The sequence below is a fragment of the Mobula birostris genome, chromosome 5 (genome assembly GCF_030028105.1).
Source record: "Mobula birostris isolate sMobBir1 chromosome 5, sMobBir1.hap1, whole genome shotgun sequence".
Lineage (NCBI taxonomy): Eukaryota > Metazoa > Chordata > Chondrichthyes > Myliobatiformes > Myliobatidae > Mobula > Mobula birostris.
This window is the reverse complement of record NC_092374.1, coordinates 198,140,051-198,166,704: the sequence shown is the minus strand read 5'-3', so window position 1 is coordinate 198,166,704 and position 26,654 is coordinate 198,140,051. Positions and strand designations below refer to the sequence as shown.

At 44.3% G+C, this 26,654-nt stretch overlaps 2 protein-coding genes across 2 annotated transcripts in view; one reads left to right on the top strand and one right to left on the bottom strand.

Annotated features, from left to right (window-relative positions):
* Window positions 1-9,825, top strand: part of LOC140198461 (uncharacterized) — a 109,924-nt gene extending 100,099 nt beyond the window's left edge. Inside the window, exon 16 of the mRNA XM_072259546.1 lies at window positions 2,960-9,825. Within this exon, the coding sequence (XP_072115647.1) occupies window positions 2,960-3,501 (542 nt within the window). The 3' untranslated portion in view covers window positions 3,502-9,825. The remainder of the gene's footprint in view (window positions 1-2,959) is intronic.
* Window positions 9,826-12,369: 2,544 nt separating this feature from the next.
* On the bottom strand, window positions 12,370-17,469 carry LOC140198242 (claudin-9-like). Its single transcript, XM_072259292.1, has 2 exons — window positions 15,728-17,469; window positions 12,370-14,984 (listed from the first exon to the last, which is right to left on the bottom strand). The coding sequence occupies exon 1, from the start codon at window positions 17,467-17,469 to the stop codon at window positions 16,834-16,836; it is 636 nt and encodes a 211-aa protein (XP_072115393.1). The 3' UTR covers window positions 12,370-14,984; window positions 15,728-16,833.
* Between the last annotated feature and the right edge of the window lie 9,185 nt (window positions 17,470-26,654).

The following is a 26,654-nucleotide window of genomic DNA, read 5'->3' as shown; positions in this document are numbered from 1 at the left end:
TATGGTTATTGGCTTTATTAAGTATGCCACAAGGAAACGAATGTCAGGATTATATATGGTGACAGTATGTACTTTGATAAATTTACTTTGGGGTGGCATGGTGACATAGTGGTCAGCACAACACTTTACCGTTCCAGTGACCCGGGTTCGATTCCCACTGATGCCTGTAGGGAGCTCGTACCTTCGCCCTATGACCGCATGGGTTTCCTCTGGGTGCTCTGGTTTCCTCCCACAGTCCAAAGGTGTACTGGTTGGTAGGTTCATTGGTCATTGTAAATTCTCCCATGATTAGGCTCAGATTAAACCAGGGATTGCTCGGCGGTGTGGCTTGAAAGGCCGAGCTGTGTCTCAAAAGATAACGAAGCTTTGCATCTCCAGACGTCAGAATTGAGCCCTGCTACTTGGGGCTGTGAGACGGCCACACCACCAGCGATTGCTAAACGGAACAGTGTGTTTTCATAGAGCAGTCTTAAAGAAGATCTTGGCTGACCTCTTACACACTAATTCAACAAAACTGTACAAGTCACACGATTTTGGGACCACAAAATCCCTGTGGCACCTTGTGTCTGGGGATACATTGTTCTTACTTCAACACCTCCTTCTCTTCCTGTGCTTCCTACACTAATACTTGTGCCAAAATCACATTGCGGTCCCTTCACCTGCTGCTTTCTGTGGCCGAGGAGGGTGTGGGCAGTGCTCTGTGTTTCTGCATGGGACTGATAGGACCAAGATCAGTACAACACGGTACAGGCCCTTCAGCCCACATGGTGTGCTAGCCTTTTAACCTACTCTTAGATCAATCTAACCCTTCCCTCTCACCACACTCCATTTTTCTACCATCCATGTGCCTAGCTCAGAGTTTCTTCAATGTGTCTCATGCAGCTGCTCCTATCACCACCACCCTGGCAGGGTGTGCCACACACCCACCACTCTCTGTGTGTGGGGGGTGGGGGGAATAATCTTACCTCTGACATCCTTTCCTCCAGTCGTCTCAATGATATGCCCCCCTGGATTAGCAATTTCCACTCTGGGAATGTCCCTAGCTATCAACTCGATCAATGCCTCTTATCTTGAGGCGTATTTCATAGAGTTCCTAAAGCATTATGTGTGTGTGCGTGTGTTTGTTTTACTCAGGAATTCCAGCATCTGCAGAATCTCTTGTGGTTAACATAGTAATCCTTTTATTCCTGGGATTATCCTTGCAAGCCTCCATTTAAAACGTACGAGCAGGAATTTTCTTTAACCAGCGGGTGGTGAATCTGTGGAATCCATTGCTGTGGAAGGCTGTGGGGGCCAAGTTATTGGGTATACTTAAAGCAGAGGTTGGTAGGAGTTTCAAAGGTTACGGGTAGAAGGCAGGAAAATGAGGTTCAGAGAGATAATAAATCAGCCATGATGGAATGGCAGAGCAGACTCGATGGGCTGAATGGCCTAATTCTGCTCCGGTGTCTCATAGGTGTAACTCCAGTGTTGGCCTCCTTTTGTAAAATGACATGAAGTCCAAGTCCGTACCTCCCTGCAGGTAGCTGCACAGGTTGGTGGGCTGGACAAGAAGGCGTATGGCATGCCGGCAACTATCAACCAGGGCACTGAGGTCAGGAGTCAAGAAGTAATGTTACAGCTTAATAAAACTCTAGTTAGGCCCCGTCTGGGGTATTGCATTCAGAGCTGGTCAGCCCTTTATAGGAAAGATGTTGAGGCCTTGGAGGGGGTGCTGCCTGGATTAGAGGGCATGTGCTTTAAGGAAAGGTTGGACAAGCTTGTGCTGTTTAGTCTTGAGCGGTGGAGGCTGAGGGGAGACGTCACAGGTTTATAGGATGAGAAGCTCAGGGAGAGTAGAGGATCTGAATCCTTTTCCCAGGGTCAAAATATCTAATTACGCATTTAACCCAAAAGGGCGTAAGTTCAAAAGAAATGTGTGGGGCTATTTTTTGACACGGAGAGTGGAGGGAGCCTGGAATGTGTGCCAGGTTGGTAGTGGAGGCAGATACGATAGAGGTAGGTACGAGAGAGCTTTTTAGATAGGCACATGAAAATGGAAGGATATGGGCATTGTGTAGGCAGAAGTGATTAGTTAAAGCGTTTATTTACTAGGGTGGCATGATAATGTAGCAGTTACACCTTTTAGCGCCAGTGATCTGAGTCTAATTCCCAGCGCTGTCTGTGGGCAGTTTGTACATTCTCCCCATGATCAGTTGCTCTGTGGCCCACTCTCTTCCTTCTTTCTTTGTTAATCTTTTTATTGATTTAAAAGGAACATAAATACAAGCAAGAGGAGAATTAGCTCAAATATATATATCAATAACAATACTAACCGAGATTGAGATAGACATTATCAACATCATACATAGTGTTAAGCTAGTATGTAATAAAAAAAGAAAGCAGCAATTCTCCTCTTATCAGTTCATAAGGAGAGAAGAAAAAACTTTGGATTTTAAATGAAGGAAAAAACCCCACTACGCTATACAAAACAAAAGAAACAATAAAGTCGAAAAGGCTATCATACGTTGAGCGGAAATAGGAATGTTTCCTGCTTCCAATGGGATAATCCCAAAAATTGCCGTAAGCAAATTAGGTTGTAAATCCAGATCCAAGACTTTTGATTCTCCAAAAGTTATCTAGCTCTATACAAGACCAATACATTTGAGTTAAAGTGGCCACCTCAATATTACATCTGTCACAAATAGGATTGATATTGGGAAAACCACTCTCATTCCAGACGCACATGCGTTGTGGGCAGGAAGTGTGGGGACACTCTGGGCTCTTCCCAGCTCAATCCTTGGACTGTGTTGGTCGTTGACGTAAAACTTGCATTTGCAAATACTGTAGAGCTATTCTTTTATCTTCCTCAAGTTTAGTTAGCTTGGCACATCATGGCTCAAAAGGGCTCATTTCTGTGCTGGAATCAATCACAACTGAAAGAGAAATCACTCATTGTGTTAATTTTTTTTTTTGCCAGCACCTGCCTCCCTAACTCTGGATCCAGATACAGCCCATTTCAATCTTATATTGTCTGAGGACCGGACCAGCGTGAGGCTTGGAGACCAGCGCAAGGAGCTCCCCGATACTCCCAGAAGGTTTGATTTCAGGGCTTGTGTCCTGGGATCTAATGGTTTCACTTCAGGGAAGCACTACTGGGAAGTGGAGGTGGCGACTAAGACCTCATGGGAGTTAGGTGTGGCCCTGGAGTCAGCCCAGAGGAAAGGGCGAATCAACATGAAACCGGAGATGGGATATTACGCCATTTGCCTTGTATGTGAAAATTCTTATGTTGCCCTCAGCTCCCCAAGGACCACCCTCACCCCTGGTGTGAGACCCAGTAAAATCGGAGTGTACCTGGACCACAAGGTTGGGCAGGTGTCATTTTACAATGCAGATAGTATGAGCCTTCTCCATACCTTCACCCACACTTTGAGGGGCAGGGTCTTCCCCTTTTTCAACCCAGGATTGAATAACGATGGGAAAAACTCAGCACCCTTGATAATCCGCGGGGTTCAGTAACACTAACAGACCCATGTTGTCCACCCGACGGCCGGAGGAGTGGCAGTCACACATCACCTCAGGTCAGAATCAGATCAGGTTTCTTGTCACTGCCATCAGTCGTGGAATATGTTGTTTTCTTGGCAGCGGTACGGTGCAGGCATGACAAATTACTGTAAGTTACCATAAAGTTATAAATAGTGAGTTTGTGTTCATCGACTGGTCAGTTCTTTGCTCAGGCTGGCTTTGACTGCAGGGTTGTTGTGACACCATTCGAGCAGCCTATCTATTTCGCTGCTGTACGCCTCCTCATCACCGGATCAAGTTGGTCGCCACTGGAGTCACACAGAGTCGGAGAAAAGTACAGCACAGAAACAGACCGTCGGAACCGTATAAACTGCCGACTCCCATCGACCTGCACCATGACCATAGCCCTCCATACCCCTACTGTCCAACCTCCTCTCAGACGTTGAAATCAAGCTCACACGCACAGCTTGTACTGGCAGCTCATGCCACACTCTCGCGGTCCTCTGAGTGAAGAAGTTTCCCCTCCTGTTCCCCTTAAACTTCTCACCTTTCACCCTTAACCCATGACCTCCAGCTGCAGTCGCACTGAACCTCAGTGGAAAAAGCCTGCCTGCATTTACCCTGTCAATACCCTCCATAATTTTGTATACCTCTATCAAATCTCCTCTTAACCTTCTACGTTCCAAGGAATATAGTCCTAACCTATTCCATCTTTCCTCATCACTCAGATCCTCCAGACCCGGCAACATCCTTGTAAATTTCCTCTGTACTCTTTCAGCCTTATTTATTTACATCTGATACTGATACATCTGACTTATGCTTCTCCCTCTCAAATTATAATGTGAATTGCACTGTCTTCTAAGGGTTTTTTTTTAGATTATGAAGACACGTAGTCCTCTTTTATTGTCATTTAGTAATGCATGCATTAAGAAGTGATACAATATTTTTAACATTAAGCTCCCTAATAAGATCTGGGTTATTACACAACACCCAATCTAAGATAGCCTTTCCCCAAGTAGGCTCAAGCATGTTGCTCTAAAAAGCCATCTCGTAGGCATTCAACAAATTCCCTCTGTTGAGATCTGACACCAACCTGATTTTCCCAATCCCCTTGCATATTGAAGTCCCCCATTACAATTGTGTCATTACCCTTATTACATGCCTTTCCAGCTCCCTTTAGAATCTCAACCCCACATCTTGGATACTACTTGGAGGCCTATATATGATTTCCCATAATGATATTTTTACCCTTGCAGTTTCTTCACTCCACCCATAAAGATTCCACACTCTCTGGCCCTATGTCACCTTTTTCTAAAGATGTAACTCCATCTCTTACCAACAGAGCCACACCACCGCCTATGCCTTCCTGCCTGCCCTTTCGATACACTTTGATGTTAAGCTCCCAACTATGGCCTTCTTTCAGCTGGTGATGCCCACAACATTATACCGACCAATCTCTAATTGCGCGATGAGTTTCTCCACCTTATTCTGAATGCTACATGTATTTAAATACAGTATCTTCAGTCCTACATTCATCATCCTTTTGAATTTTGCCTCTCTGGTACAATTTATGAAGGGTAATTGATAAGTTCATGGCCTAAGATAGAAGGAGTCAATTTTAGAAAACCTAGCACATTTATTTGTCAACATAGTCCCGTCCTACATTTACACACTTAGTCCAGCGGTTGTGGAGCATACAGATCCCTTCTTTGTAGAAGTGGTCCACAGCAGAGGTGATTGATAAGTTCGTGGCCTAAGGTAGAAGGACATCAGTTATTAATAACTTCACACTTTCTGCATTTTCACTGAAAGAGTTGAACTGCACGTGCATGTAATGAGAGCGTCTTGGACCTCCAGGTGGTCCACAGTGGGGAGTGATTGATAAGTTCGTGGCCGAAGGTAGAAGGAGATGAGTTATACAGCTCTCATTACACGCACCTGCAGTTCAACTCTGAGTGAAAATGCAGAAAGTTTGAAGTTCATAACTCATCTCCTTCTACCTTAGGCCACGAACTTATCAATCACCCCTCATAACTCTTTGCTCTGTCTGCATTTGTACCCAGTCATCGGTTTGCCCTTCCTTACATTCATGTTACTTCCATCATCTGCTTGTAAACCTACTGGCTCATCCTCAGCTCTATCATACTGGTTCCCACCCCCCTGCCATATTAGGTCAAACCACTCCCAACAGGTCTAGTAAACCCGCCCGCAAGACCTGCCCTGGTCAGTCCTACCTCGCACTGGCCTGCATTAAATTCCATCTGCCATTTTTCCAGCTGGTCCTGATCCTGCTGCAACCCATGGTAACTTTCCTTGCAATCCATTACATCCCGAATCTTGGAGCAAAAAAGATTGAGGTAGTGGTTCATTGTCCATTCAGAAATCCGATGGCAAAGGAGAAGAAGCTGTCCTAAAAAGCATGTCCTGGGGGACGGGGGTCCTTCATGATTCCACTGTTTTGAGGCATCGCGTTTTGAAGATGTCCTCAATTCTGTGGAGGCTAGCATTTTCTGATCCTGTCCAGTCACCCCTCCATACCAGACGTTGATGCAACCATTTAGAATGCTCTCCACACTATATTTGTAGAAATTTTCAGTAGTCTTCAGTGTCTTATCAAGTCTCCTCAAACTGCTAATGAAATATCGCCAGTGCCATACTTTCTTTGTAATTTGCATCAATATGTTGGGCCCAGGATAGATCGGAATCAGATTTAATATCACTGGCACATGTTGTGAAATTTGTCGTTATGCCCCAGCAGAAAATTGCAACACATAATAAAAACAGTAAATTACAGTTTACAGTAATGCAAAAAGGGGGAGAAAAAAGTAGTGAGGTCGTGTTCATGGACTCAATGTCCATTCAGAAATTTGATGAGGAAGGGGAAGAAAGTGTTCCTGAATTACTGAGTGAGTGATTTCAAACTCCTATACCTCTTCCCTGATGGTAGCAATGAGAAGAGGGAATGTCCTGGGTAATTAATGATCATGCTGCCTTTTTGAGGCATTGCTCCTGAAGATGGCCTGGATGCCGGGGAGGCTGGTGCCCACGATGGAGCTCGCTGAGTTTACAACTTCCTGCAGATTATTTCAATCCTGTGGAGTAGCTCTCCCCCACCCACCCTCAACACCAGAGAAGTTAACAACCAGGAACAGGAACCTGCTCACCCTTTGCCTCTGATAAGAGCCTGGAAGGTCAAAGCTGAGTTCATTGTCACATGCACCAATAGATGCGTGCAGTGTTTGCAATGGAGATCATTCTTGTTACAGCATCGCAGGCACATCAGATAAGCGGCAATCGCAAGAAAAACATAAACATAAATTATAAGAATTTTTATAAGAAGTCAATTTTAGTGCAAAGGGGTCCTAGTGTTGCTACCCTGAGGCAGTCATTAGGGTTGTACAATTTGGTTCAAGAATATAATGGTTGAATTGAAGCAGAGAGCCATGCCTACACGGAGTCAAGGGATGGTGGATATCGTATTGACTTTTCCCTTGGTACCTTTTCTTGAACCTGGTGGTGTGGGACTTAAGGTTTCTGTACCTCCTGCTGACGGTAGCTGCAAGAAGATGGCTTGGCCCAGATGTTTGGGATCTTTTATGGTGGATGTTGCCGCCTTGAGTTTGTGCTTCCCGTGTAGACACTCACGATGATGGGGAGGGATGTGCCCTTGATGGATAGGACTGAGTGACCACTTTCCGTTGCTCTTTTGTGTTCTCATGCGTTTGAATTGCCATATCAGACCATAATACAACCCGCCAGGATGCTTTCAACGGTGTATGTGTAACCCTAATGCATGGTAGAGTTTATGGTAGCAAATCAAACTTACTTAGCTTCCTGGAAATTAAAGATGTTGGAGCACAATCCTTATGATTGTACCCATGTGCTGGGCCCAAGACAAGTCATCTGATATATTTACATCCAGGAATTTAAAGTTGCTGAATCTCCCCCACCACTAGTTCCCTCCCCCCATGTAGAATGTGCATGTTCACCCTCTCCTACCTTAAGTGAAATTGCTGCCAGGGGAACTGGTGGAAGCAGATATGATAGCTACACTTAACAGGCATTTAGACACCCATATGAAAGGACAGGGAATAGAGGGATTGTTTTGGAGGGGTTGTGACTGTCACGTGACAGCACTGCCCATTTGCCTGGTCGAAAGGCACGCCACCTGCCAATCAATGTTTGACCCCCTCCTCGCCCATCAATGCACAACTAACCATTGGCCCCTTTACTTAACCTTGTACTTGGCCTCGGCAATTGGCCTTTGTAATCAGCTTAACTCGGCTGGCACCGAGCCATTGCCTCCCCCGTGAAATACCTGGGTAGGACCCTCCAGCCCTGCTGCACTACAAAGGGTGCCACGTGTGCTGGACCCTTTCTCTTTGCCATGGGAGGGATCACCTTGCTTCACTCCAGGCTGAGAACCGTGGAACAGCGCTGGAGAAATTATTGGTGAGTTCTGCAGTGAATAGGGTTGGGAGCGTTGGTTATTGTCCCTAAAAGCAGAGAGCCATGCCTACACGGAGTCAAGGGATGGTGGATATCGTATTGACTTTTCCCTTGGTTATATGTGTGTGTGCGTGTACTTGTTCCCAGGCAATTTTGCCACGTTTGTTATTGTCCGCGTGTGTTTTATTGCCGATCCGACTACTGTAAGTTGTGCGCGTGTGCGTGTTGCTATTTTCCCACGTTTGCCTTCTGTAAATAAAATCCTTTACTACTAAGACTGTGTGTCTAGAGTCGTCGCCTTTGAGACCTACCGAATCTGTTTCCTCCCTTACAACAGGGATTTAGATCCCATTCAGACAGGTGTGCAGGTTAAATTGGCATCATGTCCAATTATAGACATTGTGGATGGAAGGATCTGTTCTGTGGTCTAGGACTTTTTATTACAGCGAGTGTTTGGGGTCTGGAAAACACTGTCAGTGGTGCCAGTGAAGGCAGATTCAATTGTGTTCATAACAGAACTGGATATGTATCTGAGAGGGAATAATTTACAAAACTTTGGAGAGGGAGACTAACTGGACTGTTGTTACGCAGAGCTACTATAGAATAAATGGGGTAAACACCCTCCTACTATCCCATAGCTTTTCTGTAAATAAAACAAATAGGGAGAGTGCAGTCAGTGAGCTGGGACCATTTTTGGGGATGGTCAACAACAGCAGCTGTTAGTAAAATCATCGCCCTCGCTTTATTTTCAATTTGTCTGCTGGATAAACTATTCCTGCTGGTGAATTAGAGAATAAGTCAATGCTCAATGGCCTCTTTATTAGATACTGGAGTGGAACCCAGTGTGCTCTTTTGCTGCTGTAATCCATCCACATCAAGGTTCAATGTGCTGTGCATGCAGAGATAATCTGCAAACCACACGTGGTTATTTGAGTTACTGTCGCCTTCCTGTCAGCTTGAACCAGCCTGGCCATTTTCCTTTAACCTCTCTGATCAACAAGATATTTTCACCCACAGAATTGCTGCTCGCTGGATTTTTTTGTAAACAACAGGAATTCTGCAGATGCTGTAAATTTAAGCAACACACATCAAAGTTGCTGGTGAACGCAGCAGGCCAGGCAGCATCTCTAGGAAGAGGCGCAGTCGACGTTTCACACCATTCTCTGTAAATCCTAGAGACTGTTGTGCATGAAAATCCCAGGCGATCAGCAGTTTCTGAGATAATCAAACCACCCCGTTTGGCACCAACAATCATTCAACAGTCAAAAGACACTTGGATCACATTTCTTCCCCAATCTGGTGTTTGGTCTGAACAACAACTGAGCCTCTTGACCATTTCTGTATGCTTTTATGCATTGAGTTGTAGCCATATGATTGGCTGATTAGATATTTACATTAACGAGCAGGTGTATCTAATAAAGTGGCCTCTGAGGGTATAAACTGTAGGAGGAGAAAGAAGGCTTCTCATGCTTCAGGAACAAGTGTCTAAATGTAGTTGAGGAGCACTTAAGGCAATGTTTACAGCTAACTAAAATGTAAATAAATTGTGGGCCAAAAGGCCTGTACTATTCTATGTTCTCTGTTAAATCTCAGCTATCCTGTTCTGGAGGAATAAGATTAAAATGTGTGCTTTGTTTTGAAATCTGTTCTCTCTACGCTGCATGGGCACGCTGCCTGAAACGTAACTGAAATGCTCCCGCACACATAGACTTTGTTGCTGCACAGCAGGAATTTTCTTTTATGTCATGTTAATATAATTTTGAAATTCTGTTCATACAGTATAATTTTGAAATCTATGTTAATATAATTGTTAAATAACCTGTAATTATGTGTTGATGAATACAATCTGTACATTTTCTAATAAATGTACTACAGACTTCACTTTGAAAATTTTAGAGCTTCAATATATTTACATTGTCCATGTTTCAAGTTGCAACACTGTTACAATTTGTAACAATAAACACAGAACGGAAGTTGGTAGCTCATAATTAATAAACTGCCAGCCTGCTGAACACTGACACTGTCAAGTCAATATTCATAGTATACAAAAAAAAACATTTAAAGTGGTGTGTACTTTTCAGGCCGTGTAAAAGTTTCCTGCTCAAAGCAGTGGTCCATGCAGCTGTAAAAAAAATTAGATGGAATATTAGCAATAGACACCACTGCCACTCTATTGCCCATTTTTACTGCCCCTTTACTTGAGGAGGCAGTTAATAGTCTCCTTTATTGGTCACATACAGATTGAAGGAGGAACATTAGTGAACCTGGTGGATTTGCTTTAGGGGAACACAGTAGCGTAGTGGTGTTGTGCCAAAAGCTAAGGGCTATTTGCAGATCCAATAGAAATAAGCCTTCCACTCGTATTGCTGCACACAGCACAGTTTATTGCTAAGGTACTGAACTCAGCAGTGTGCCTGAGCCCACCTGACTGCAACGCCTCATTCTATTTGGTGCACAGCGTCAGTCGTGACCTAACCTGTGGTGAGCCCGAATCCAAGAGACCTCACCATCAGTGTGCTCATTCCCATATATTCTGGTCACTTCTCTCCACCCCAGCCTGGGTCGATCCTGTGTCCAGGTTGACCCATCACATGACCATTGCCTCAGGCACTACAGGCTCAGTTCTGCAGAGACAATACCTTGGTCACCTGGCACCCAGGTCACCCTTCCCCCACACATCACATATTTGATCCCAGCAATTATTCCTTGCTCTGTCTGGCCAACACTTTAGGATTCTTACTATAAGTGGTTAGCACACCGCTTTATAGCACCAGTGTCTGGAAGATCAGGGTTCGATTCCGGCAACTGTCCGTAAGGAATTTCTACATTCTCCCTGTTATTGCATGGGTTTCCCCTGGGCCCGCGAAAAAGACGTACAGAGTTAGTAAGTTGTGGGCCTGCTATTCTGGTGCCAGAAACATTGATCTTGGAGTAGGTTAAATATCATGGTCCAAAGGCCCTGAGCTGTTCTGTGTTCTACAGTCAGAGTATTCTTTTTTTAAATCAGATCCAAACATTTGATGGTCATTTAAGAAACATGTTAGTTACCACGGGGTCAACAGTTGGACGTGTTTGTCTGCACTTGGACTTGGAGGCTTACTGTGGAACAAGAAAATAGGTCCACTGTGGTAGAAGCTCTGGGAGTGTCCTTTCTTTCTCAAATGATAATTAACAGCCACAACATAACGGTGGAGGAAATACCTTGATGAAGTAATCTCCATGGTCCCATAATAGCAATAATTTAAGAATCAGATTATCTTTCTTTCTTTTTAAATCTTTTTATTGAATAAGTATACAAAAAGGTAAGCCATATAGGCACTAATACACTGTTAGAATATAAAAAAATTACAGGAGATATTAATACAGAAAAAAAAGTGATACAAACAATGTAATTTAAACATAACGTACTAAGGTAACATAATAGTATACTAATTTTTATATATATATATATATATATACATATATCAATAGAGAAAAGGAAAAAAACCCCAAAAAAAACCACCGTGCAACTAAACTAAAAGCAAAGCAAAGCAATGGGCTAACTTGGAACCAAGTAGAGTTAAAGAACTTAAAATCACATCCTCAAACCCGACCTCCATTAAAAACAGTTAAAAAAAAAACAAGAAGGGTATATAAATATGGAGCAAAAAAGAGAAGAAAAAAAATTACATTAAATGAAAATATTGAATAAAAGATCTCCAGGTCTGTTCAAATTTAAGTGAGGAATCATAAAGATTGCTTCTAATTTTCTCCAAATTCAAGCATAATATCGTCTGAGAAAACCAAAAAAAGGTGGTTGAGTGTTAAGCTCTTTCCAATGTTGTAAGATACATCTTTTCGCCATTAAAGTAAGAAATGCAATCATTCTACGGGCTGAAGGAGAAAGATTACTGGAAATTTTAGGTAGTCCAAAGATAGCAGTAATAGGATGAGGAGAGATATCTATATTCAATACCTTTGAGATAATATTAAAAATGTCTCTCCAAAAAGTTTCCAGAGTAGGACAAGACCAAAACATACGAGTTAAAGAGGCTATCTGCCCCGGACATCTATCACAAAAAGGATTAATATGAGAATAAAAGCGAGCTAATTTATCTTTGGACATATGTGCTCTATGAACAACTTTAAATTGAATTAGGGAATGTTTAGCACAGATAGAGGAAGTATTGACTAATTGTAAAATCTGCCCCCAGTCATCCACGGAAATCTGCCCCCAGTCATCCAAGAATCAGATTATCAAACGTGGCACTAAGACATCTTTGTTAGAATACAAGCAACACACATAAAATTTGCTGGTGAATGCAGCAGGCCAGGCAGCATCTCTACAGTCGACGTTTCGGGCCAAGACCCTTCGTCAGGTCTAACTGAAAGGAGAGATAGTAAGAAGAGATATATCTTCTTTCAGTTAGTCCTGACGAAGGGGCTCGGCCCGATGCTGCCCAGCCTGCTGCGTTCACCAGCAACTTTTATGTGTGTTGCTTGAAATTCCAGCATCTGCAGATTTCCTCGTGTTATCATTAAAATACATTTAGTTTAGTTTATTTCTATTGTTAGCATTGACTTAATCAACAGTTTTCAGAATTAAAAAATTATATGTCTAGATTAAATATTTCACAAAATAGTTACAGCACAGAGGAGGCCATTCGGCCATCATATCTATTCTGACTCAATGTATGGACAATCCAGCTTGACCCATTTCCCTGTGCTTTCCCATAAGCTTGCTACTTTGTTCCAATACTTAATCCATAGCCTGTTTGAATCCTATAGTTGAATCTGTCTCCACTTCTCCCCAGGCAGTTCATCCCAAACCCTAAACACTCACTGAGTACAATAAAGTGCTGCCTGTTTATTTTTAAATAACGTAGATGCGCTTTTGCCTACTGGAATAAAATTTCCTTTTAACAACTTTCTGCATGTACACATGTATAGAAAGCAGTTGGATTGGGGTTTGGAGCTGCTAGAATTGTTATTTTCCTATTTTTCTTGTAGCTTAACTTCCCATTGCTTGCTCTCATATTTATATAATCAACATATACATGTAATTGTTCAGTGAATTTTCCAGCTGCTTCTCTATTTCTCCTGAAACCACTTAGATTTCAGTAGCAGATGAGATGTTACATGAAATGGCTACTTTAGAGGTCAGTCGTTGTCGCTGAAATTTTGCTATTTCTTCTCCGAGTATGAGACAAACACAACTCCTTTTTCCTTTGCCTCTTATTTATTCCCTCTGCTCTCTTATTCATTGTCTGCTCTTGTCATGGACATATGTAATGTTTTATGCCCCATGCTTGACTTCCGAAGAACCTTTGGAAAGCATTATCATGCTCTGCTCCTGACCTAACCCCCCGTTCCTAAAGCTACCTAAACCCCTTGCGTACCAAATATTGCAAATGCACAAGCCTCAGCTTCTGCTTGGGCCTCCAGCTTGAAGGATCTAGGGGTCAGACATCAGCTCTAGAACCCTCAGCACTAAGCTGGGTTATTTGATCTGTTTTTAAGTTCCTGGGCTATATTGGCGTTCACACCATTGAACGGCGCAGTTTGGCATCAGAGTCAAACACATATTTGTGGATTTGGAGTCACATTAGGTCCATCCAGGTAAGGTTGGCAGACAGGATTTTATTCACTGGAGCACAGGAGAATGATAGAGATATACAGAATTATACAGGTAGGGAAACACTCTTTCCACTGGGATCGGGTGAGACTACAACTAGTTTAAGGGCAAATGGAAAAATATTTAATGAGAACCTGAGGAGGAACGTCTTCACTGAAAGGGTGGTGTCAGTGTGGAACAAGCCACCAGCAGAAATAGACATGGGGCCAATTGCAACAACTAAGAAAAGTTTGGAATGGATGGGTATGAAGGGCTATGGACCAGGTGTGGCAGAATAATCGCTTGACATAGACTAGGTAGACTAAGGGGCCTGTTTCTGTGCTGTGGTGATCAATGACTCTATATCCTCTCCTGAAGGACATTAATTAAGCAGATTTTTACAACAATATAATGGCTTTGTCACCATGGTTACTAATGACTAGTTCAGACCTAAAAACTTGGCATTGAAAACTACAGACACAAGAAAATCTACAGATGCTGGAAAGCCAAACCAACACACACACAGAATGGTGGAAGAACTCAGCAGGCCAGTCAGCATCTGTGGAAAAGAGTAAACAATCGACGTTTCAGGCCAAGACCTTTCTTCAGGTCTGGAAAGGAAAGGGAGAAGTTAGAGTAAAAAGGTGGAGATGGGGAGGGGGTGAAGTAAAGATCTGGGAAATTGATTGGTGAAAGAGATAAAGGACTGGGGGGGGGAGTCTGATAGGAGAAGATAGACCATTGAAGAAAGAGAATGAGGAGGAGCACCTGAGGGAGGTGATGAGCAGGTAAGGAGATAATGTGAGAGAGGGAAACAGGGATGGGGAATGGCGAAGGAAGCGAGGAGAGGGAACAATTACCGAAAGTTCGAGAAATCGATGTTCATACTACAGCCTGGACTATTTCTAACTATTTTACTTCTCCCCAATCCATCAAAGCCACATTTTCCAAACTAATCTTTTCTCCATGACCAACCCAGCCGTATCACGTCTTAATGCTGTGGAGTTCGATCAATAACAGCATCTTCTACGTTCCTGGTACTTCCCCCACCTTTCAATGGGGGTGACCGTAATCTGCCAAGTCCTGTCCTCCGTCTCCTATTTGATCGGCCACCTCCATGTTTTCCGCATTAGTACAGTATGGATTCTCACTGAATCCTTCTCCTCACGGAAAACGTGGCAATATCAGAAGTAGCCGCAAGACATTAGTGTTCGAGTTGAACTCCTCCCAGACAGAAAAAGCGCAGCTTTATGAGGGAATTTCATGGGTGGATAATACAAAGAGACCAACGTATCCAGCAAAAATACAGGTATTATCTTCCGAGAATGGAAAGTTCTTCACACAGGACGAGAATTGTAGACTGTTCCGCAATCCCATTCAATCCCCGAGACGACTTCGACTTTTCCCACTGTCTTTATTCAGGGAACGCCTACAGCTGGACGGATTGTACAATAGAATACAAATAGATTTCTGAATGGACTCTACCTTACCACTTTAATTTTTCTTTTTGTGCTACTAATTTAGTTTAACTCTTTAAATTTATGTGTGTGTGTATATATAGAGAGAGATAGAAATAGATATACAATCTTACTTCAATTTAGCTTTTAATTATTATGTACTGCATTGAAATGTACCGCTGCCTCGTAACAACAAATTTCACGACACATGCCGGTGATATTAAACCTGATTCTGATTCTGAAGTGTCCCAACTATTGAACTGATGATTTTTATAGAACGTAGAGGCAGTTTAACCCACGATGTCGTGCCGGCTGTTTTTGTAACCTACTCCGAGATCAATCTAACACTCCTCTCGCGTATAGCCCTCCAGTTTCCTGTCATCCAGAAGGGGAACGCCAGAGGTAGTTTTTTCACACAGAGACCGGTGGGTGAGTGGAAAGCGGAACGCACTGCCGGGTCCGTGGAGAGGCGGTTAGAGGCTGATACATTAGATGCGCTTAAGCCTTAGAGAAGCATATGGATGATAGAAAATGCGTGTGTGGGGGGGGGGGTGGTTAGATAAATTAATCTTTGAGTAGATTAAAAGGTTAGCACAACATCAGGGCCAAAGGGCCTGGACTGGGCTGTTCTATGCTCTATATCAGACGGAAGTCACCCCCTCTTTGAAATAGCTTTATAGTTCAGCGGACCACTGTAAATTAGCTCAGCTATTTTACTTACGTAGTTTGAGCCAAGGAACTTGTTTCCTTTTGATTACTCTTTAATAGGATGCTTGGATATCGGCCAATATAAAAAACGTTGCCTCCCTGATAAGGACAGTGTTGGCAGCGATTTTTGAAAGTCTTTAATTTTTAAGAGTCTTTACCATGATTTGTGGATGTGGCTTTATTGGCGTCTTTCTCTCTCTTTTTATGTTTGTCTGAACCATTGTGAGTAACAGCGATTGACATAAATTATCGCCATATGGATGGTGACTGCAGATGCGGGAATCAGGAGCAACACACAATCTGCTGGGATTGAGCGGCGTCTGTGGGGGAGGGGGGGTTGTTGTCTGAGGAACTACCGACGAATCGGCTCGAACCTTCGCATCAGGACCAGACCCGAGACGGTGAACACGGTGCGCTATGCCAAGTCTCGCTAATATCCATAGAGGGTGGTAGGGTATTGTAAGGAATAGCGGGAGAGTAGGTTATAGGAAAATTAGTGTGGGTGGGTTTGATTGTTCCGCGCTCAATGGACTGAACTGCCTTCTTCTGTTATAACAGAGTACGACCGTGAGACCTAGAAGCAGGGTTAGGCCATTCGGGCCGTCGATTCTGCTCCTCCCCATTCCCTCATGACTGGTTTACAATCCCAAATCTCATGCCTTCTCCCCGTAACCTTTAGTTATAGAAATATGGATCAAATATGGTTATTGACCAACTATGAAACAGACCTATTAAAGTCACAGAGAGGGAAACAGGCTCTTCGGCCCAAGGACGGCGGGCTACCAGCCAAACGCGGGTAGCGCTGACGGCCTCGGTAGACAACACATTCGGCATGAACGAGTTACGCCCAGACATCTCCCGCTGAATCCTACTTTAATTCAATGTCCTTGTTAAAGGAACGCACACAGGCTCGAAGAAAAACGGAGCGCGATTCCAATGAGTTTTACAAGAGCCGGTCCCCACATGGAATCCGAGTCTCTGTTAGAGATTCTGTAATCTAATGTAACACACAGAATGCTGGAACAACTCAGCAAGTCTGACAGTATCAGTGGAGAGGAATAACTCTCGACGTTTCTGGCTGAGACCCTTCATCAGGACTCGAGTTCCCGTGAACTTTCCCTAGACATACTGGTTTAGGCTGGTGTCTGCCTGAGCAGGGGTGTGGTGGCCCGGCTGAGTATCTCGACCTCTGCGCCTGTAACAGGACACCCACAAGAAGCAAGCGTCGGCGATGAAAAGGACTCCGGCGGCTATGCCGAGGTACAAGGAGGACCCCAGTTCCTTCTTGGCGTGTTCGGAGACGGAGTCGCCGTAGAAGTCGCTGATGATGCTGTTGGCTGTGGTGGAGACGGGGATTAGCTGCAGGACGCCGGTCAGCAGGAAGATGAAGCCGGCAGCCGAGGTGAGGCGGACCTTGCAGGCCGGCCCGCGAATGAGTTCGGTCCAGCTGGCGCCCATCACGGACACCAGGATGCCGAGGGCCGCCAGCGCGGCCGCGATGGTAGTCAGTGCCCTGGCTGCCTGCAGTTTCCCGCCCAGGCTCAGCACAGAGTTGAAGGGGTTGCAGACCAGCTGGCCGCTGCTCTGCCAGATGCAGTCCATCCACAAGCCCTCCCAGGTCTGCACAGCGGTCACCATGTTCGCCCCTTGAAAAGCCGGTACCTTCCACAGGGGCAGCGCGCAGCTCAGGATCGAACAGACCAGCCCGCTCACCGACAAAAGGAGACCCACGATCTCAAGGGCAACTGGCGCCATCCCACCTCACCCCACCCCACCAACCAACCACTTCCTCGCTGAAACAGACTCTTCGGCCTAGCCAGTGCGTGCTGACCATCAAGGATACATTTCCACTAATCCTATCCGGACAATCCCACACGCACCTCCTTCTCCCCCCGAGATTTCTACCACGAGTCCGCACACGAGTGGTTAACTCAGCGGCCAATTAACCTGCCAGACCGCTGGTCTTTTGAGTGTGAATTGCGGTCCTGGGGAGAATGTGCAAATTCCACGCAGATCGTGCCCGATGTCGGGATCGAACCCTGGTTACTGGAGCGCTGTGCTGTCCGGTCTTGAACTGCTTTTTCAGCTAAGCGCTAACCAGCAGGATCTTGTCTGCCACTGTTGCCGACAAAGCGAGACTAGATACAGCTCGTTACAAATCCGCAGAACGGGAGGGAAGGGGAGCGTTAATCTCGCTGGTTTGAGTGGAGTAATGCTGTCTTTCGGCGGTCTTTAGAAAGAAGTCAGTAAATTTAAACCTACGGGTGATGCGTTTAGCCGGTAATCTCCCGCTGGACGTTATCACGGCGATTAAAACGCCCGTTTCACGGTGTCACCCGGCAGCTGAATGTCCGCTTTAATTCCGAAGTATAGGTAGGATAGGATTAATTCAAAGTTCTCCAAATTAATTCAATCACCTCGGATTCGTCTACTTCTCTTGACACATTAGAGCAACTTATTCTACAGCGAATCGCAGTCCATTCAATACCATTGCGCTCCCGATTATTATATTTTCAGCGCACCTCTTGAATCCAGTACCCGCGACATTTCTTCCTTCGCCTGTTTTCTCGTCGCAAAATCTGCAAGTCCTCTTAAAAATGGACCCCAATATAATTTGTTGTAGTTCGGCAGCGCGCAAGTCCCTGCGCCAAGTTATGTCCTATCGTGTTTGCGGATAGGAAGTATTGTGAAACAAACCAGCAATGTTTACAGTACTGGCGTGTACAGCCTCCCCCGTCCCTACTCTCTAACAAAATCCCAGAATAGAACTGATTTCCCTGGGCGCTCCTTCAGGGAGTAACACGGACGGAAAAGGTCCTTCGACCTCTCTGGTCTCTGACCACAGCATTCTCCCCACTAGTCCACGTTTGGCCTATAACCCTTCAATCCCATCCCCTCCATCCACCTATCTAAATGCCTCTTAAATGTTGCAATTGTAACCGCCGCTTTTTTCCAGACACCTCTGTGTAAATTCACCTCTCGGGTCTCTTTTAAATCTCTCTCCTCTTATCTTGTAACTGTGCCAGGCAACTTCCTATAGATGCTGCCTGGCCTGCTGCGTTCACCAGCAATTCCTATATGTGTTGCTTGAAATTCCAGCGTCTGCAGATTTCCTCGTGTTTGCATTGTAACTGTGCCATCTAGTTCCCAACTATCACCTCCAACCTTATTGATATCACTCAGAAGTTTATAAACTTCTTGGGTGTACTAAGAGGTTGAGCTAAGTTCTAAGTTTAAGGTGTAGACTCCTCATTCTCTAGTGAATAAAGATCCAGTCTACCCAACCCCTGTAACTCAAGCCTTCCAGTCCCTGCAACCCACACTCCCATTCCACCTGGGGAGGAAAATGTTTGCCCTTTGTCCCCTCCACCTACCGCCACCCAGTCTCTGTTGTGATAGCCACACTCTCCTCTTCCATCTGCCTGTCACCCCTCCTCATCTAGATCCACCCCTCACCTTCATCCCTTCTCCTCATCTCTTGATACCGTCTGCTGATACCATTGAAGCAGGCACCCCAGTGGTTCTAATTCCTGAGGAGTTTGAGAAGATTGGGTATATCAACAAAGACTTTTGCACCTCCCAGCTCCTTGTATAGTTCCTACTCTCTTCCATCGCCTGGATCCATCCATCACCTGCCAGCTCTTGCCCCACCCCCACATTTATATATATTTACATAGCGGCTACCTTCCTTCTTTCCTTCCAGTCCTGGAGAATTTCAATCCAAACATTGACTGTCCATTTCTACGCCTAGGAGCTGAGTTCCTCCAGCATTTTGTGTGTGTGTTGTTACTAATTTCTACAGATGTACTGTAGAGGTGGGGCTCATCAGCTGTGGTTGGCAGCTCATCTAGGAGAAGGAAAACTCTGATCTCAAACCCCTGCTGCCTTGCAGGTAAAAACACATTCATGGGGAAGGCTTCAGGAGTAAACCCCAAGGGAAAAAATCTGAAGCTGGAGTCCCTAAGATGGACTTACATTGAGTTCAACACGGACTGACAACTCCGGCGATGCTGTTGGTACCAAAATATACTGGTCTCTGCTGACCCTTTGGGTTCATCAGATACATGCAGAGGGGGAGCTATCTGCATGGGGAACAGCTTGTTCTCCATATTGTACTATCCAGGGTTGCGTATCTGGACAGCTGAGATGCAGCATCCATGGTCGCCCCTGACTGACGGGGGCCTCACTCATTCACTGTGGAGAGAGTGGCATCACTGGTATGTCGGTGCCACGGCACAGGATGGCAAGAGGCTGCAGACGGTTGGAGATTCAGTGGGCTCGCACGGGTACAAACTTCCCTGCCTTTGAGGACATCTTCAATAGGTGGTGCCAGCATCCATCATTGAGGACCCTCGACTTCCAGGACATGTCTTCTTCTCATTACTCCCAGCAGGGAGGAGGTACAGAAGCCTGAAGACTAATACTCAATGTTTCAGGAACAGCATCTTCCACTCCACCACCCGATTTCTGATCAGTCCATAAATGTAAACCCCACTTCAACAGTTTTTGCACAATTTATTTATGTTTGTAATTGATAGTTATACTGATGTTTTTGCAATGTACTGCTGCCACAAAACCACAGATTTCACATCACATATGTAAATCTGTGATAATAAATGTAACTCTGATTCACCCCTCTGCACCTTCAGTCTAGATCAGGGGTTCCCAACCTTTTTTATGCCATGGACCAATACTAATAAGCAAGGGCTCCATGGAGCCCCAGGTTGGGAACCCCTGGTCTAGATGAAGGGACTCAATCTAGATCCCGATTGCTCTAGATTTCTGCATCTGCAGTCTCTTGTGCCTCTGAAATGTTGATGGTCCATTTTCCTCCTTAGTTGCCGCTCCACCCACAAAGCTCTGCGCTGTCATTTATTTTGCTCGGAATTCCAACATTTGCAACCTCTCATCTCTCCAGCATTGTTATTGCCTGAGAAAGGAAGTCACGGCCTTGCAAGCCACCCATGGCTTGGCTTGTGCTGACCCCACTCAGTGTAGGGAAAGTTCCACAGGTGGGCTACCCTCCCAAGCTCTTTAAAAACTTCAGGTGTTCAGATTCAGACTCATTTGTTTATCGCATTTACTTCAAAATATGTTGTTTGCGTTAACAACTAGCACAATCGAAGAATGTCCTGGGGGCCTCCCACAAGTGTCGCCACACATTCTGGTGCCAACATAGCACACCCAAAACAAAAATGAAACAATCACTCTCTCACCCGTCCTCACCCATCCACTCACACATATAGGCGGGTGAAGTTCAGAGCTTTGTACATAACATCCAAGAAACGTGGAAAATGCTTACAGAATGCTGGCTCAGGAATATACTCTCAGTAGCTACTTTGTTAAGTACACCTGTATGCTGGCTCATCCGTGCAATTATATAATCAGACAATCCTGTGGCAGCAACTCAGTGCAAACATGGTCAAGAAGTTCAGTTGTTGTTCAGACTGAACATCAGAATGAGGAAGGAATGTGATCTAAGTGACTCTGACTGTTGAATGATTATTGGTACCAGACTGGATGGTTTGAGTATCTCAGAAACTGCTGGCTTCCTGGGACTTTCATGCACAAGTCTCTAGAGTTTACAGAAACGAAAAAAAACATCCAGCGAGTGGCAGTTCTGTGGGTGAAAATGTGTTGTTAATGAGGGAGGTCAAAGGAGAATGGTCGGACTGGTTCAAGCTGACAGGAAGGCAACAGTAACTCCAATACAACACTGGTGTGCAGAACATCGCTGAACACACAACACATTGAACCTTGAAGTGGATTGACTACAGCAGCAGAAGACCATGAACATACACTCTGGCCACTTCATTAGGTACCTCCTAATAAAGATTTTAAAGATGGTGAAGAAGGAACTTACTAAAGTGTTTCCAAGGATGAAGAGAAGTGATTCCTTCAGCCAGAGGGATGGTGAATCTGTGGGACTTGTTGGGTGCATTTAAGGCAGTGATTGATAAGTTCTTGATTTGTAATGGGGTTAAGGGTCATGGGAAGAAGACAGGGGAATGGGGTTGAGAAACAAAAAAAACTGGGGTCATGGTTGAATGCAGGAGATTCTGCAGACACTGGAAATCCAAAGCAACACACACAACATACTGGAAGAATTCAGAGTGCTTCCTTTCAGATTCCTTCATCAACACTTAACCTCTTCCACCTATTGCCTCCACCTTCTTACTTTGTCCCCCTGTCCCTCACCTGTTTTCACCCATCACATGCCAATTTGTACTCCTCTCCCCTCCCCCATGCTCTTATTCTGGCTTCCTCCTCCTTCCTCTCCTGTCATGATGAGGGTCTTGGCCAGAGACATCGGTAGTTTGTTTGTGCTACCTGACCTGCTGAATCCCTCCAGCATTTTGCGTGTGCACAGCCATGATTGTACTCCAAATGGCCTCATTTTGACTCCTATGTCTTGTGGTTTAATTTCATTTCCTCTGTGGCTTTGCTGAGACAATTCAACTTTCTGCTTTACCTACCCTGCACTTGATCTATCATGAAGTATGGAGATTTGGTAGGATACCACATCCAAACTTTATTTCAATTTTCTTATTTCCCTTGACAAATTATTCCTATGGTATCAGACTCCTTATGAAACATTTCTTGTGACCGTAAGTCGTAGAAGCACAATTCAGTCATTCAGCCCTTCGTCTCATACCCCATACACCTGCCTTCTCGCCAGATCCTTCGATGTCCTGACCAAGTTGGAAACTATCTTAAATATACCCTCGGACTTGGCCTCCACCGCAGTCTGTGGCAGAGCATTCCACAGATTCACTATTCTCTGGCTAAAAAAAATCCGCCTTATCTCTGTTCTAAGGGGTCATCCCTTAATTTTGAGGCTGTGCCCTCTAGTTCTGGATACCCCCACCATAGGAAACATCCTCTCCTCATCCACCCTATCTAGTCCTTTCAACATCTGGTTGGTTTCAATCATATCCCCCTGCATTCTTCTAAGTTCCAGTGAGTACAGGCCCAAACCTGCCAAACGTAGCTTGTATGTTAACCCCTTCATCTTCACTGAAGGAGGCTGCAGTATTCTTACTTATTGTTGTTGTTCTTTTTTGCTCCTTGTGGCACACTGGGCTGCATTTTCTTGTTGTTTCCTCAGCATTTTGTCTGTTTTTTATGAGGCTGAGTTGCAAGCTCGACCCCCAGCCCAGCACGGTTGGAAAGACGGTGGGGGGCGGGGAAGGATTCGAACCCGGGACCATTTTCACCTGAAAGTCCGGTGCTACACCACCTTGTAGAGCCCCATATTTCATCAAAGTGTGAAAATTAACCAACTCCTGTTGCTAAAGTAACAAACCAAGTAAAGAATAGAAACTGTTAATCCATTTCTTCCAATTCATGGTATGCCATTGCACAGCCCGTTGCATACAGTCAGCATTAATCTTTCAAACCTGTCTACTTGTTCCCAGATGTATAAGATACACTCAGTGGCCACTTTTTTGGTACCTCCTGTACTCAGTAAAGTGGCCACTGAGTGTAATTCTGTTTGTCTGTGGTTTTCAACTGCTGTAACCCATCCAATTCAAGGTTTGACATGTTGTGCATTCGGAGATGCTCTTCTGCAAACTAAACTTTTCTATTGTAACATGTGGTTACCAGAGTTACTGTTGTGTTCCTGTCAGCTCGAACCAGTCTGGCCATTCTATTCTCTGACCTCTCTCATTAACAAGGCATTTTGCCCACAGAATTGCCAGTCACTAGATTTTTTTCTTTGCTTTTCACACCATTCTCTGTAAACTCTAGGCTACTGCGCATTAAAATCCTTGGAGATCAGCAGTTTCTGAGGTACTCAAACCACATCATCTGACACAAATTCCACAATTCAAGAACACTTAGATCACATTTCCTCCCCATTCTGATGTTTGGTCTCAACTTCTTGACCATATCTGTATGCTTTTATGCATTGAGTTGCTGCCATGTGATTGGCGATTAAATATTTGCATTTCAATGTATGTTCCAAGTTCAAGTTTATTGTCATTCAACCGTACAAATGTATACAACTAAATGAAACATTGTTCCTCTGGGGCCACAGTGCAAAGCACAGTGTATATAGTCACACACAGCAGATATAGTTACAATCCAGCACATACAGTCTCAAAATAACATCAGCATAGGCCCCTGAGTCCCCTAACCTGTAGATTGACAGCTTGACCTACAGTGTGGGGTACATGTTCTAAGTTCAAAGTAATACTTATTATCAAAGTACATACTTGTCACCATATACAACCCTGAGATTCATTGTCTTACAGGCATTCACAGTAAATATAAAGCTTCGATGAAAAACCGAACACAATGAAAACAGACAAACAACCAATGTGCAGAAGAAAGCAAACTGTGCAATTACAAAATGAGAGGAAAAAAAACAAAATAATAATAAATAAATAAATAAACAATAAATTAGATTGTTAGATTAGATTATGAGGACACGCAGTCCTCTTTTATTGTCATTTAGTAATGCATGCATTAAGAAATGATACAATGTTTCTCCAGAATAATATCACAGAAACACATGACAAACCGACAGAAAAACTGACAAAAGCCACATAATTATAACATATAATTACAACAGTGCAAAGCAATACCGTAATTTGATAATGAATAGACCATGGGCACGGTAAAAAGTCTCAGTCTCTCGAAAGTCCCATCTTCTCACGCAGACGGTGAACCTCCAGCGCCACAAACTTGCCGATGCAGCATCCCGGAAGCACCCGGCCACAGTATCAATATCAATGATGTGAGTTGTAGAGACCTTGAAAGCGGATCCACAGGTTCAGTGTTGGGGTGAGTAAAGTTGGGTGGTGTTCCCCTTTGGTTGAAGAGCCAGCTGGCTGTGGAATAATAACCGGTCCTGAACCTGGTGGTGTGAGGCCTGAGGCTTCTGTGTGTCCTTCCTGATGGCAGCGGCGAGAAGAGAGCATGGCCTGGATGGAGGGGGTCCTTGATGATGCAAATGTGCTTAATGGTGGGGAGAGCTTTCCAGGGATGGTCTTAATGATCTGTATACACTAGTTTTTGTAGGCTTGTCCATTCAAGGGCACTGGCCTTTCCATATCAGGTCGTAATGCATCCAGTTACGATACTCTCCATTCCACCTCTATAGAAGTTCGTCAAAGTTTTAGATGACATGTCAAATCTTCACAAACTTCTAAGAAAGTAGAGATGCTGCCGTGCTTTCTTTGTAACGTCTCTTCTGTGCTTGGATGCAGGACAAATCCTCTGAAAGTATAACACTGAGGAATTTAACGTTGCTCACCCTCTCCATCTCTGATGCCCTGACGAAAATTGGCTCATAGAACTCCAGATTCCTCCTTCTCTAGTCAATAATCAGCTCTGTGGTTTTGTTGACATTGAGTGAGAGGTTGTTGATGTACCAAAACTCGGATAGATTTTCATTCTCCCTGCTTTATGCTGCTCCTTTACCAACAACAGTGGTGTCATCAGCAAATAGAAATGGACCAGCCTAAAGTGAGGCACTCACAGTATAAAGCGAGAAGAGCAGGTGATTAAACACACAGCCTTGTGCTGCATCTGTGCTGATGGCGATTGTGAAGGAGATATTTCAATGTAAATGTGATAAATAGATGTATTTAAGTCTATCTCCAAACCACAGCCTCTTTAATTCATGGAGTTTTAATCTTGTCAATAAATCAAAGGGTAAAAATAGAAGCTGTTAAGCACAGCCAGGATTTGACAGAGCAAAAGAGTTCAAGATCAGGGCAGGCAGTCAGGAGGAAATAACATAATGAGCAAACGTACAAGAATGTCAAACATCTACGCTCAGTCTTGTCTTAATTATTATAAATAATATCATGTGGGAGCCTCGAGTCATTTTTTCCAACCAGTGAGTTTTAGATAAGCAGTGGCTTCTTCCCAGAAAGGAATGCCAAAGGTAATAAGTCACACCTTTGTTGATTAAAACCAAGGCAAGCGAATCAAACAAGGTTTACATTTATTGCTGAGACGGTGCCAGAGGAAGAAAAGCCTCAAGACGTTTCCTTCACATTCAAAAGTCTAATCATCTGTTTGTCTTTGTGGATATTTTTGAACTTGGGACATAGGGTACAGCACAGGAACAGGCCCTCAGGGCCTACAATATTGTGCCAAGTTAATTTATGCTAATTACACTAACCCCTTCTGTTTTATCAATGTGTATATCCATACGTTTTCTGCTTATACATCTTCCTGTAAATGCCTCTATCGTGTTTGAATCCACCACCACCCTGGCAGCAAATTCCAGGCACCCAATTCTGTGTAAAAAAAACTTGACTTGTTCCTCTCCTTTGAATTCTGCCCCCCCCCCACTAGTATTAGGCATTTTGATCACGTGGAAAAAGATGCAAATAACTGCTTTATCTCTGCGTCTCATAATTGTATAAACTTGTGTCAGGTCTCCCCTCATCCTCCAATGCTCCTGAGAAAACATCCCAAGCGTGTTCAACCTCTCCTTCTTTGGATCAGGGTGTAGAATTGTTTTGCTTGGATTTTTCTTGAAGGTGAACGTCCTAGGCTTGCTTTTATTTTTATATAATCACCTATCTACATGTAATTATTCAGTGAAATTTCCAGTAATTGCAGTACAGATACTTCTGTATTTTTCTAGGAAGTTTTTCTTCTGCAGCAGGTATCTGTTGTATAGGTTAGCCGGCCGGTGGGGTAGTGGCATCAGCACTGGACTTTGAGGTGAGCGGTCCCGGGTTCAAATCCGGCTGGATCCTTGCATGTTTTCCATCCGTGCTGCATTGAGCGTCAAGCCAAGAACTCAGCCTCGTAAAAAAACAGACGAATGCTAAAGGAACGGCAAAGTTACGGCCCGATGTGCCACAAAGCATGGAGAGGAACAACAATATCATAGGTTCATTGTTATCACTGGGAGGTTGCCATCTTTTCAGTTAAAATTAGTTTTTGTATGAGACAACCACAACTTCTATGTT

Excerpts from the sequence above, each read along its gene's own strand:
- LOC140198242 (XM_072259292.1), bottom strand. The coding sequence starts at position 17,469 with ATGGCGCCAGTTGCCCTTGAGATCGTGGGTCTCCTTTTGTCGGTGAGC.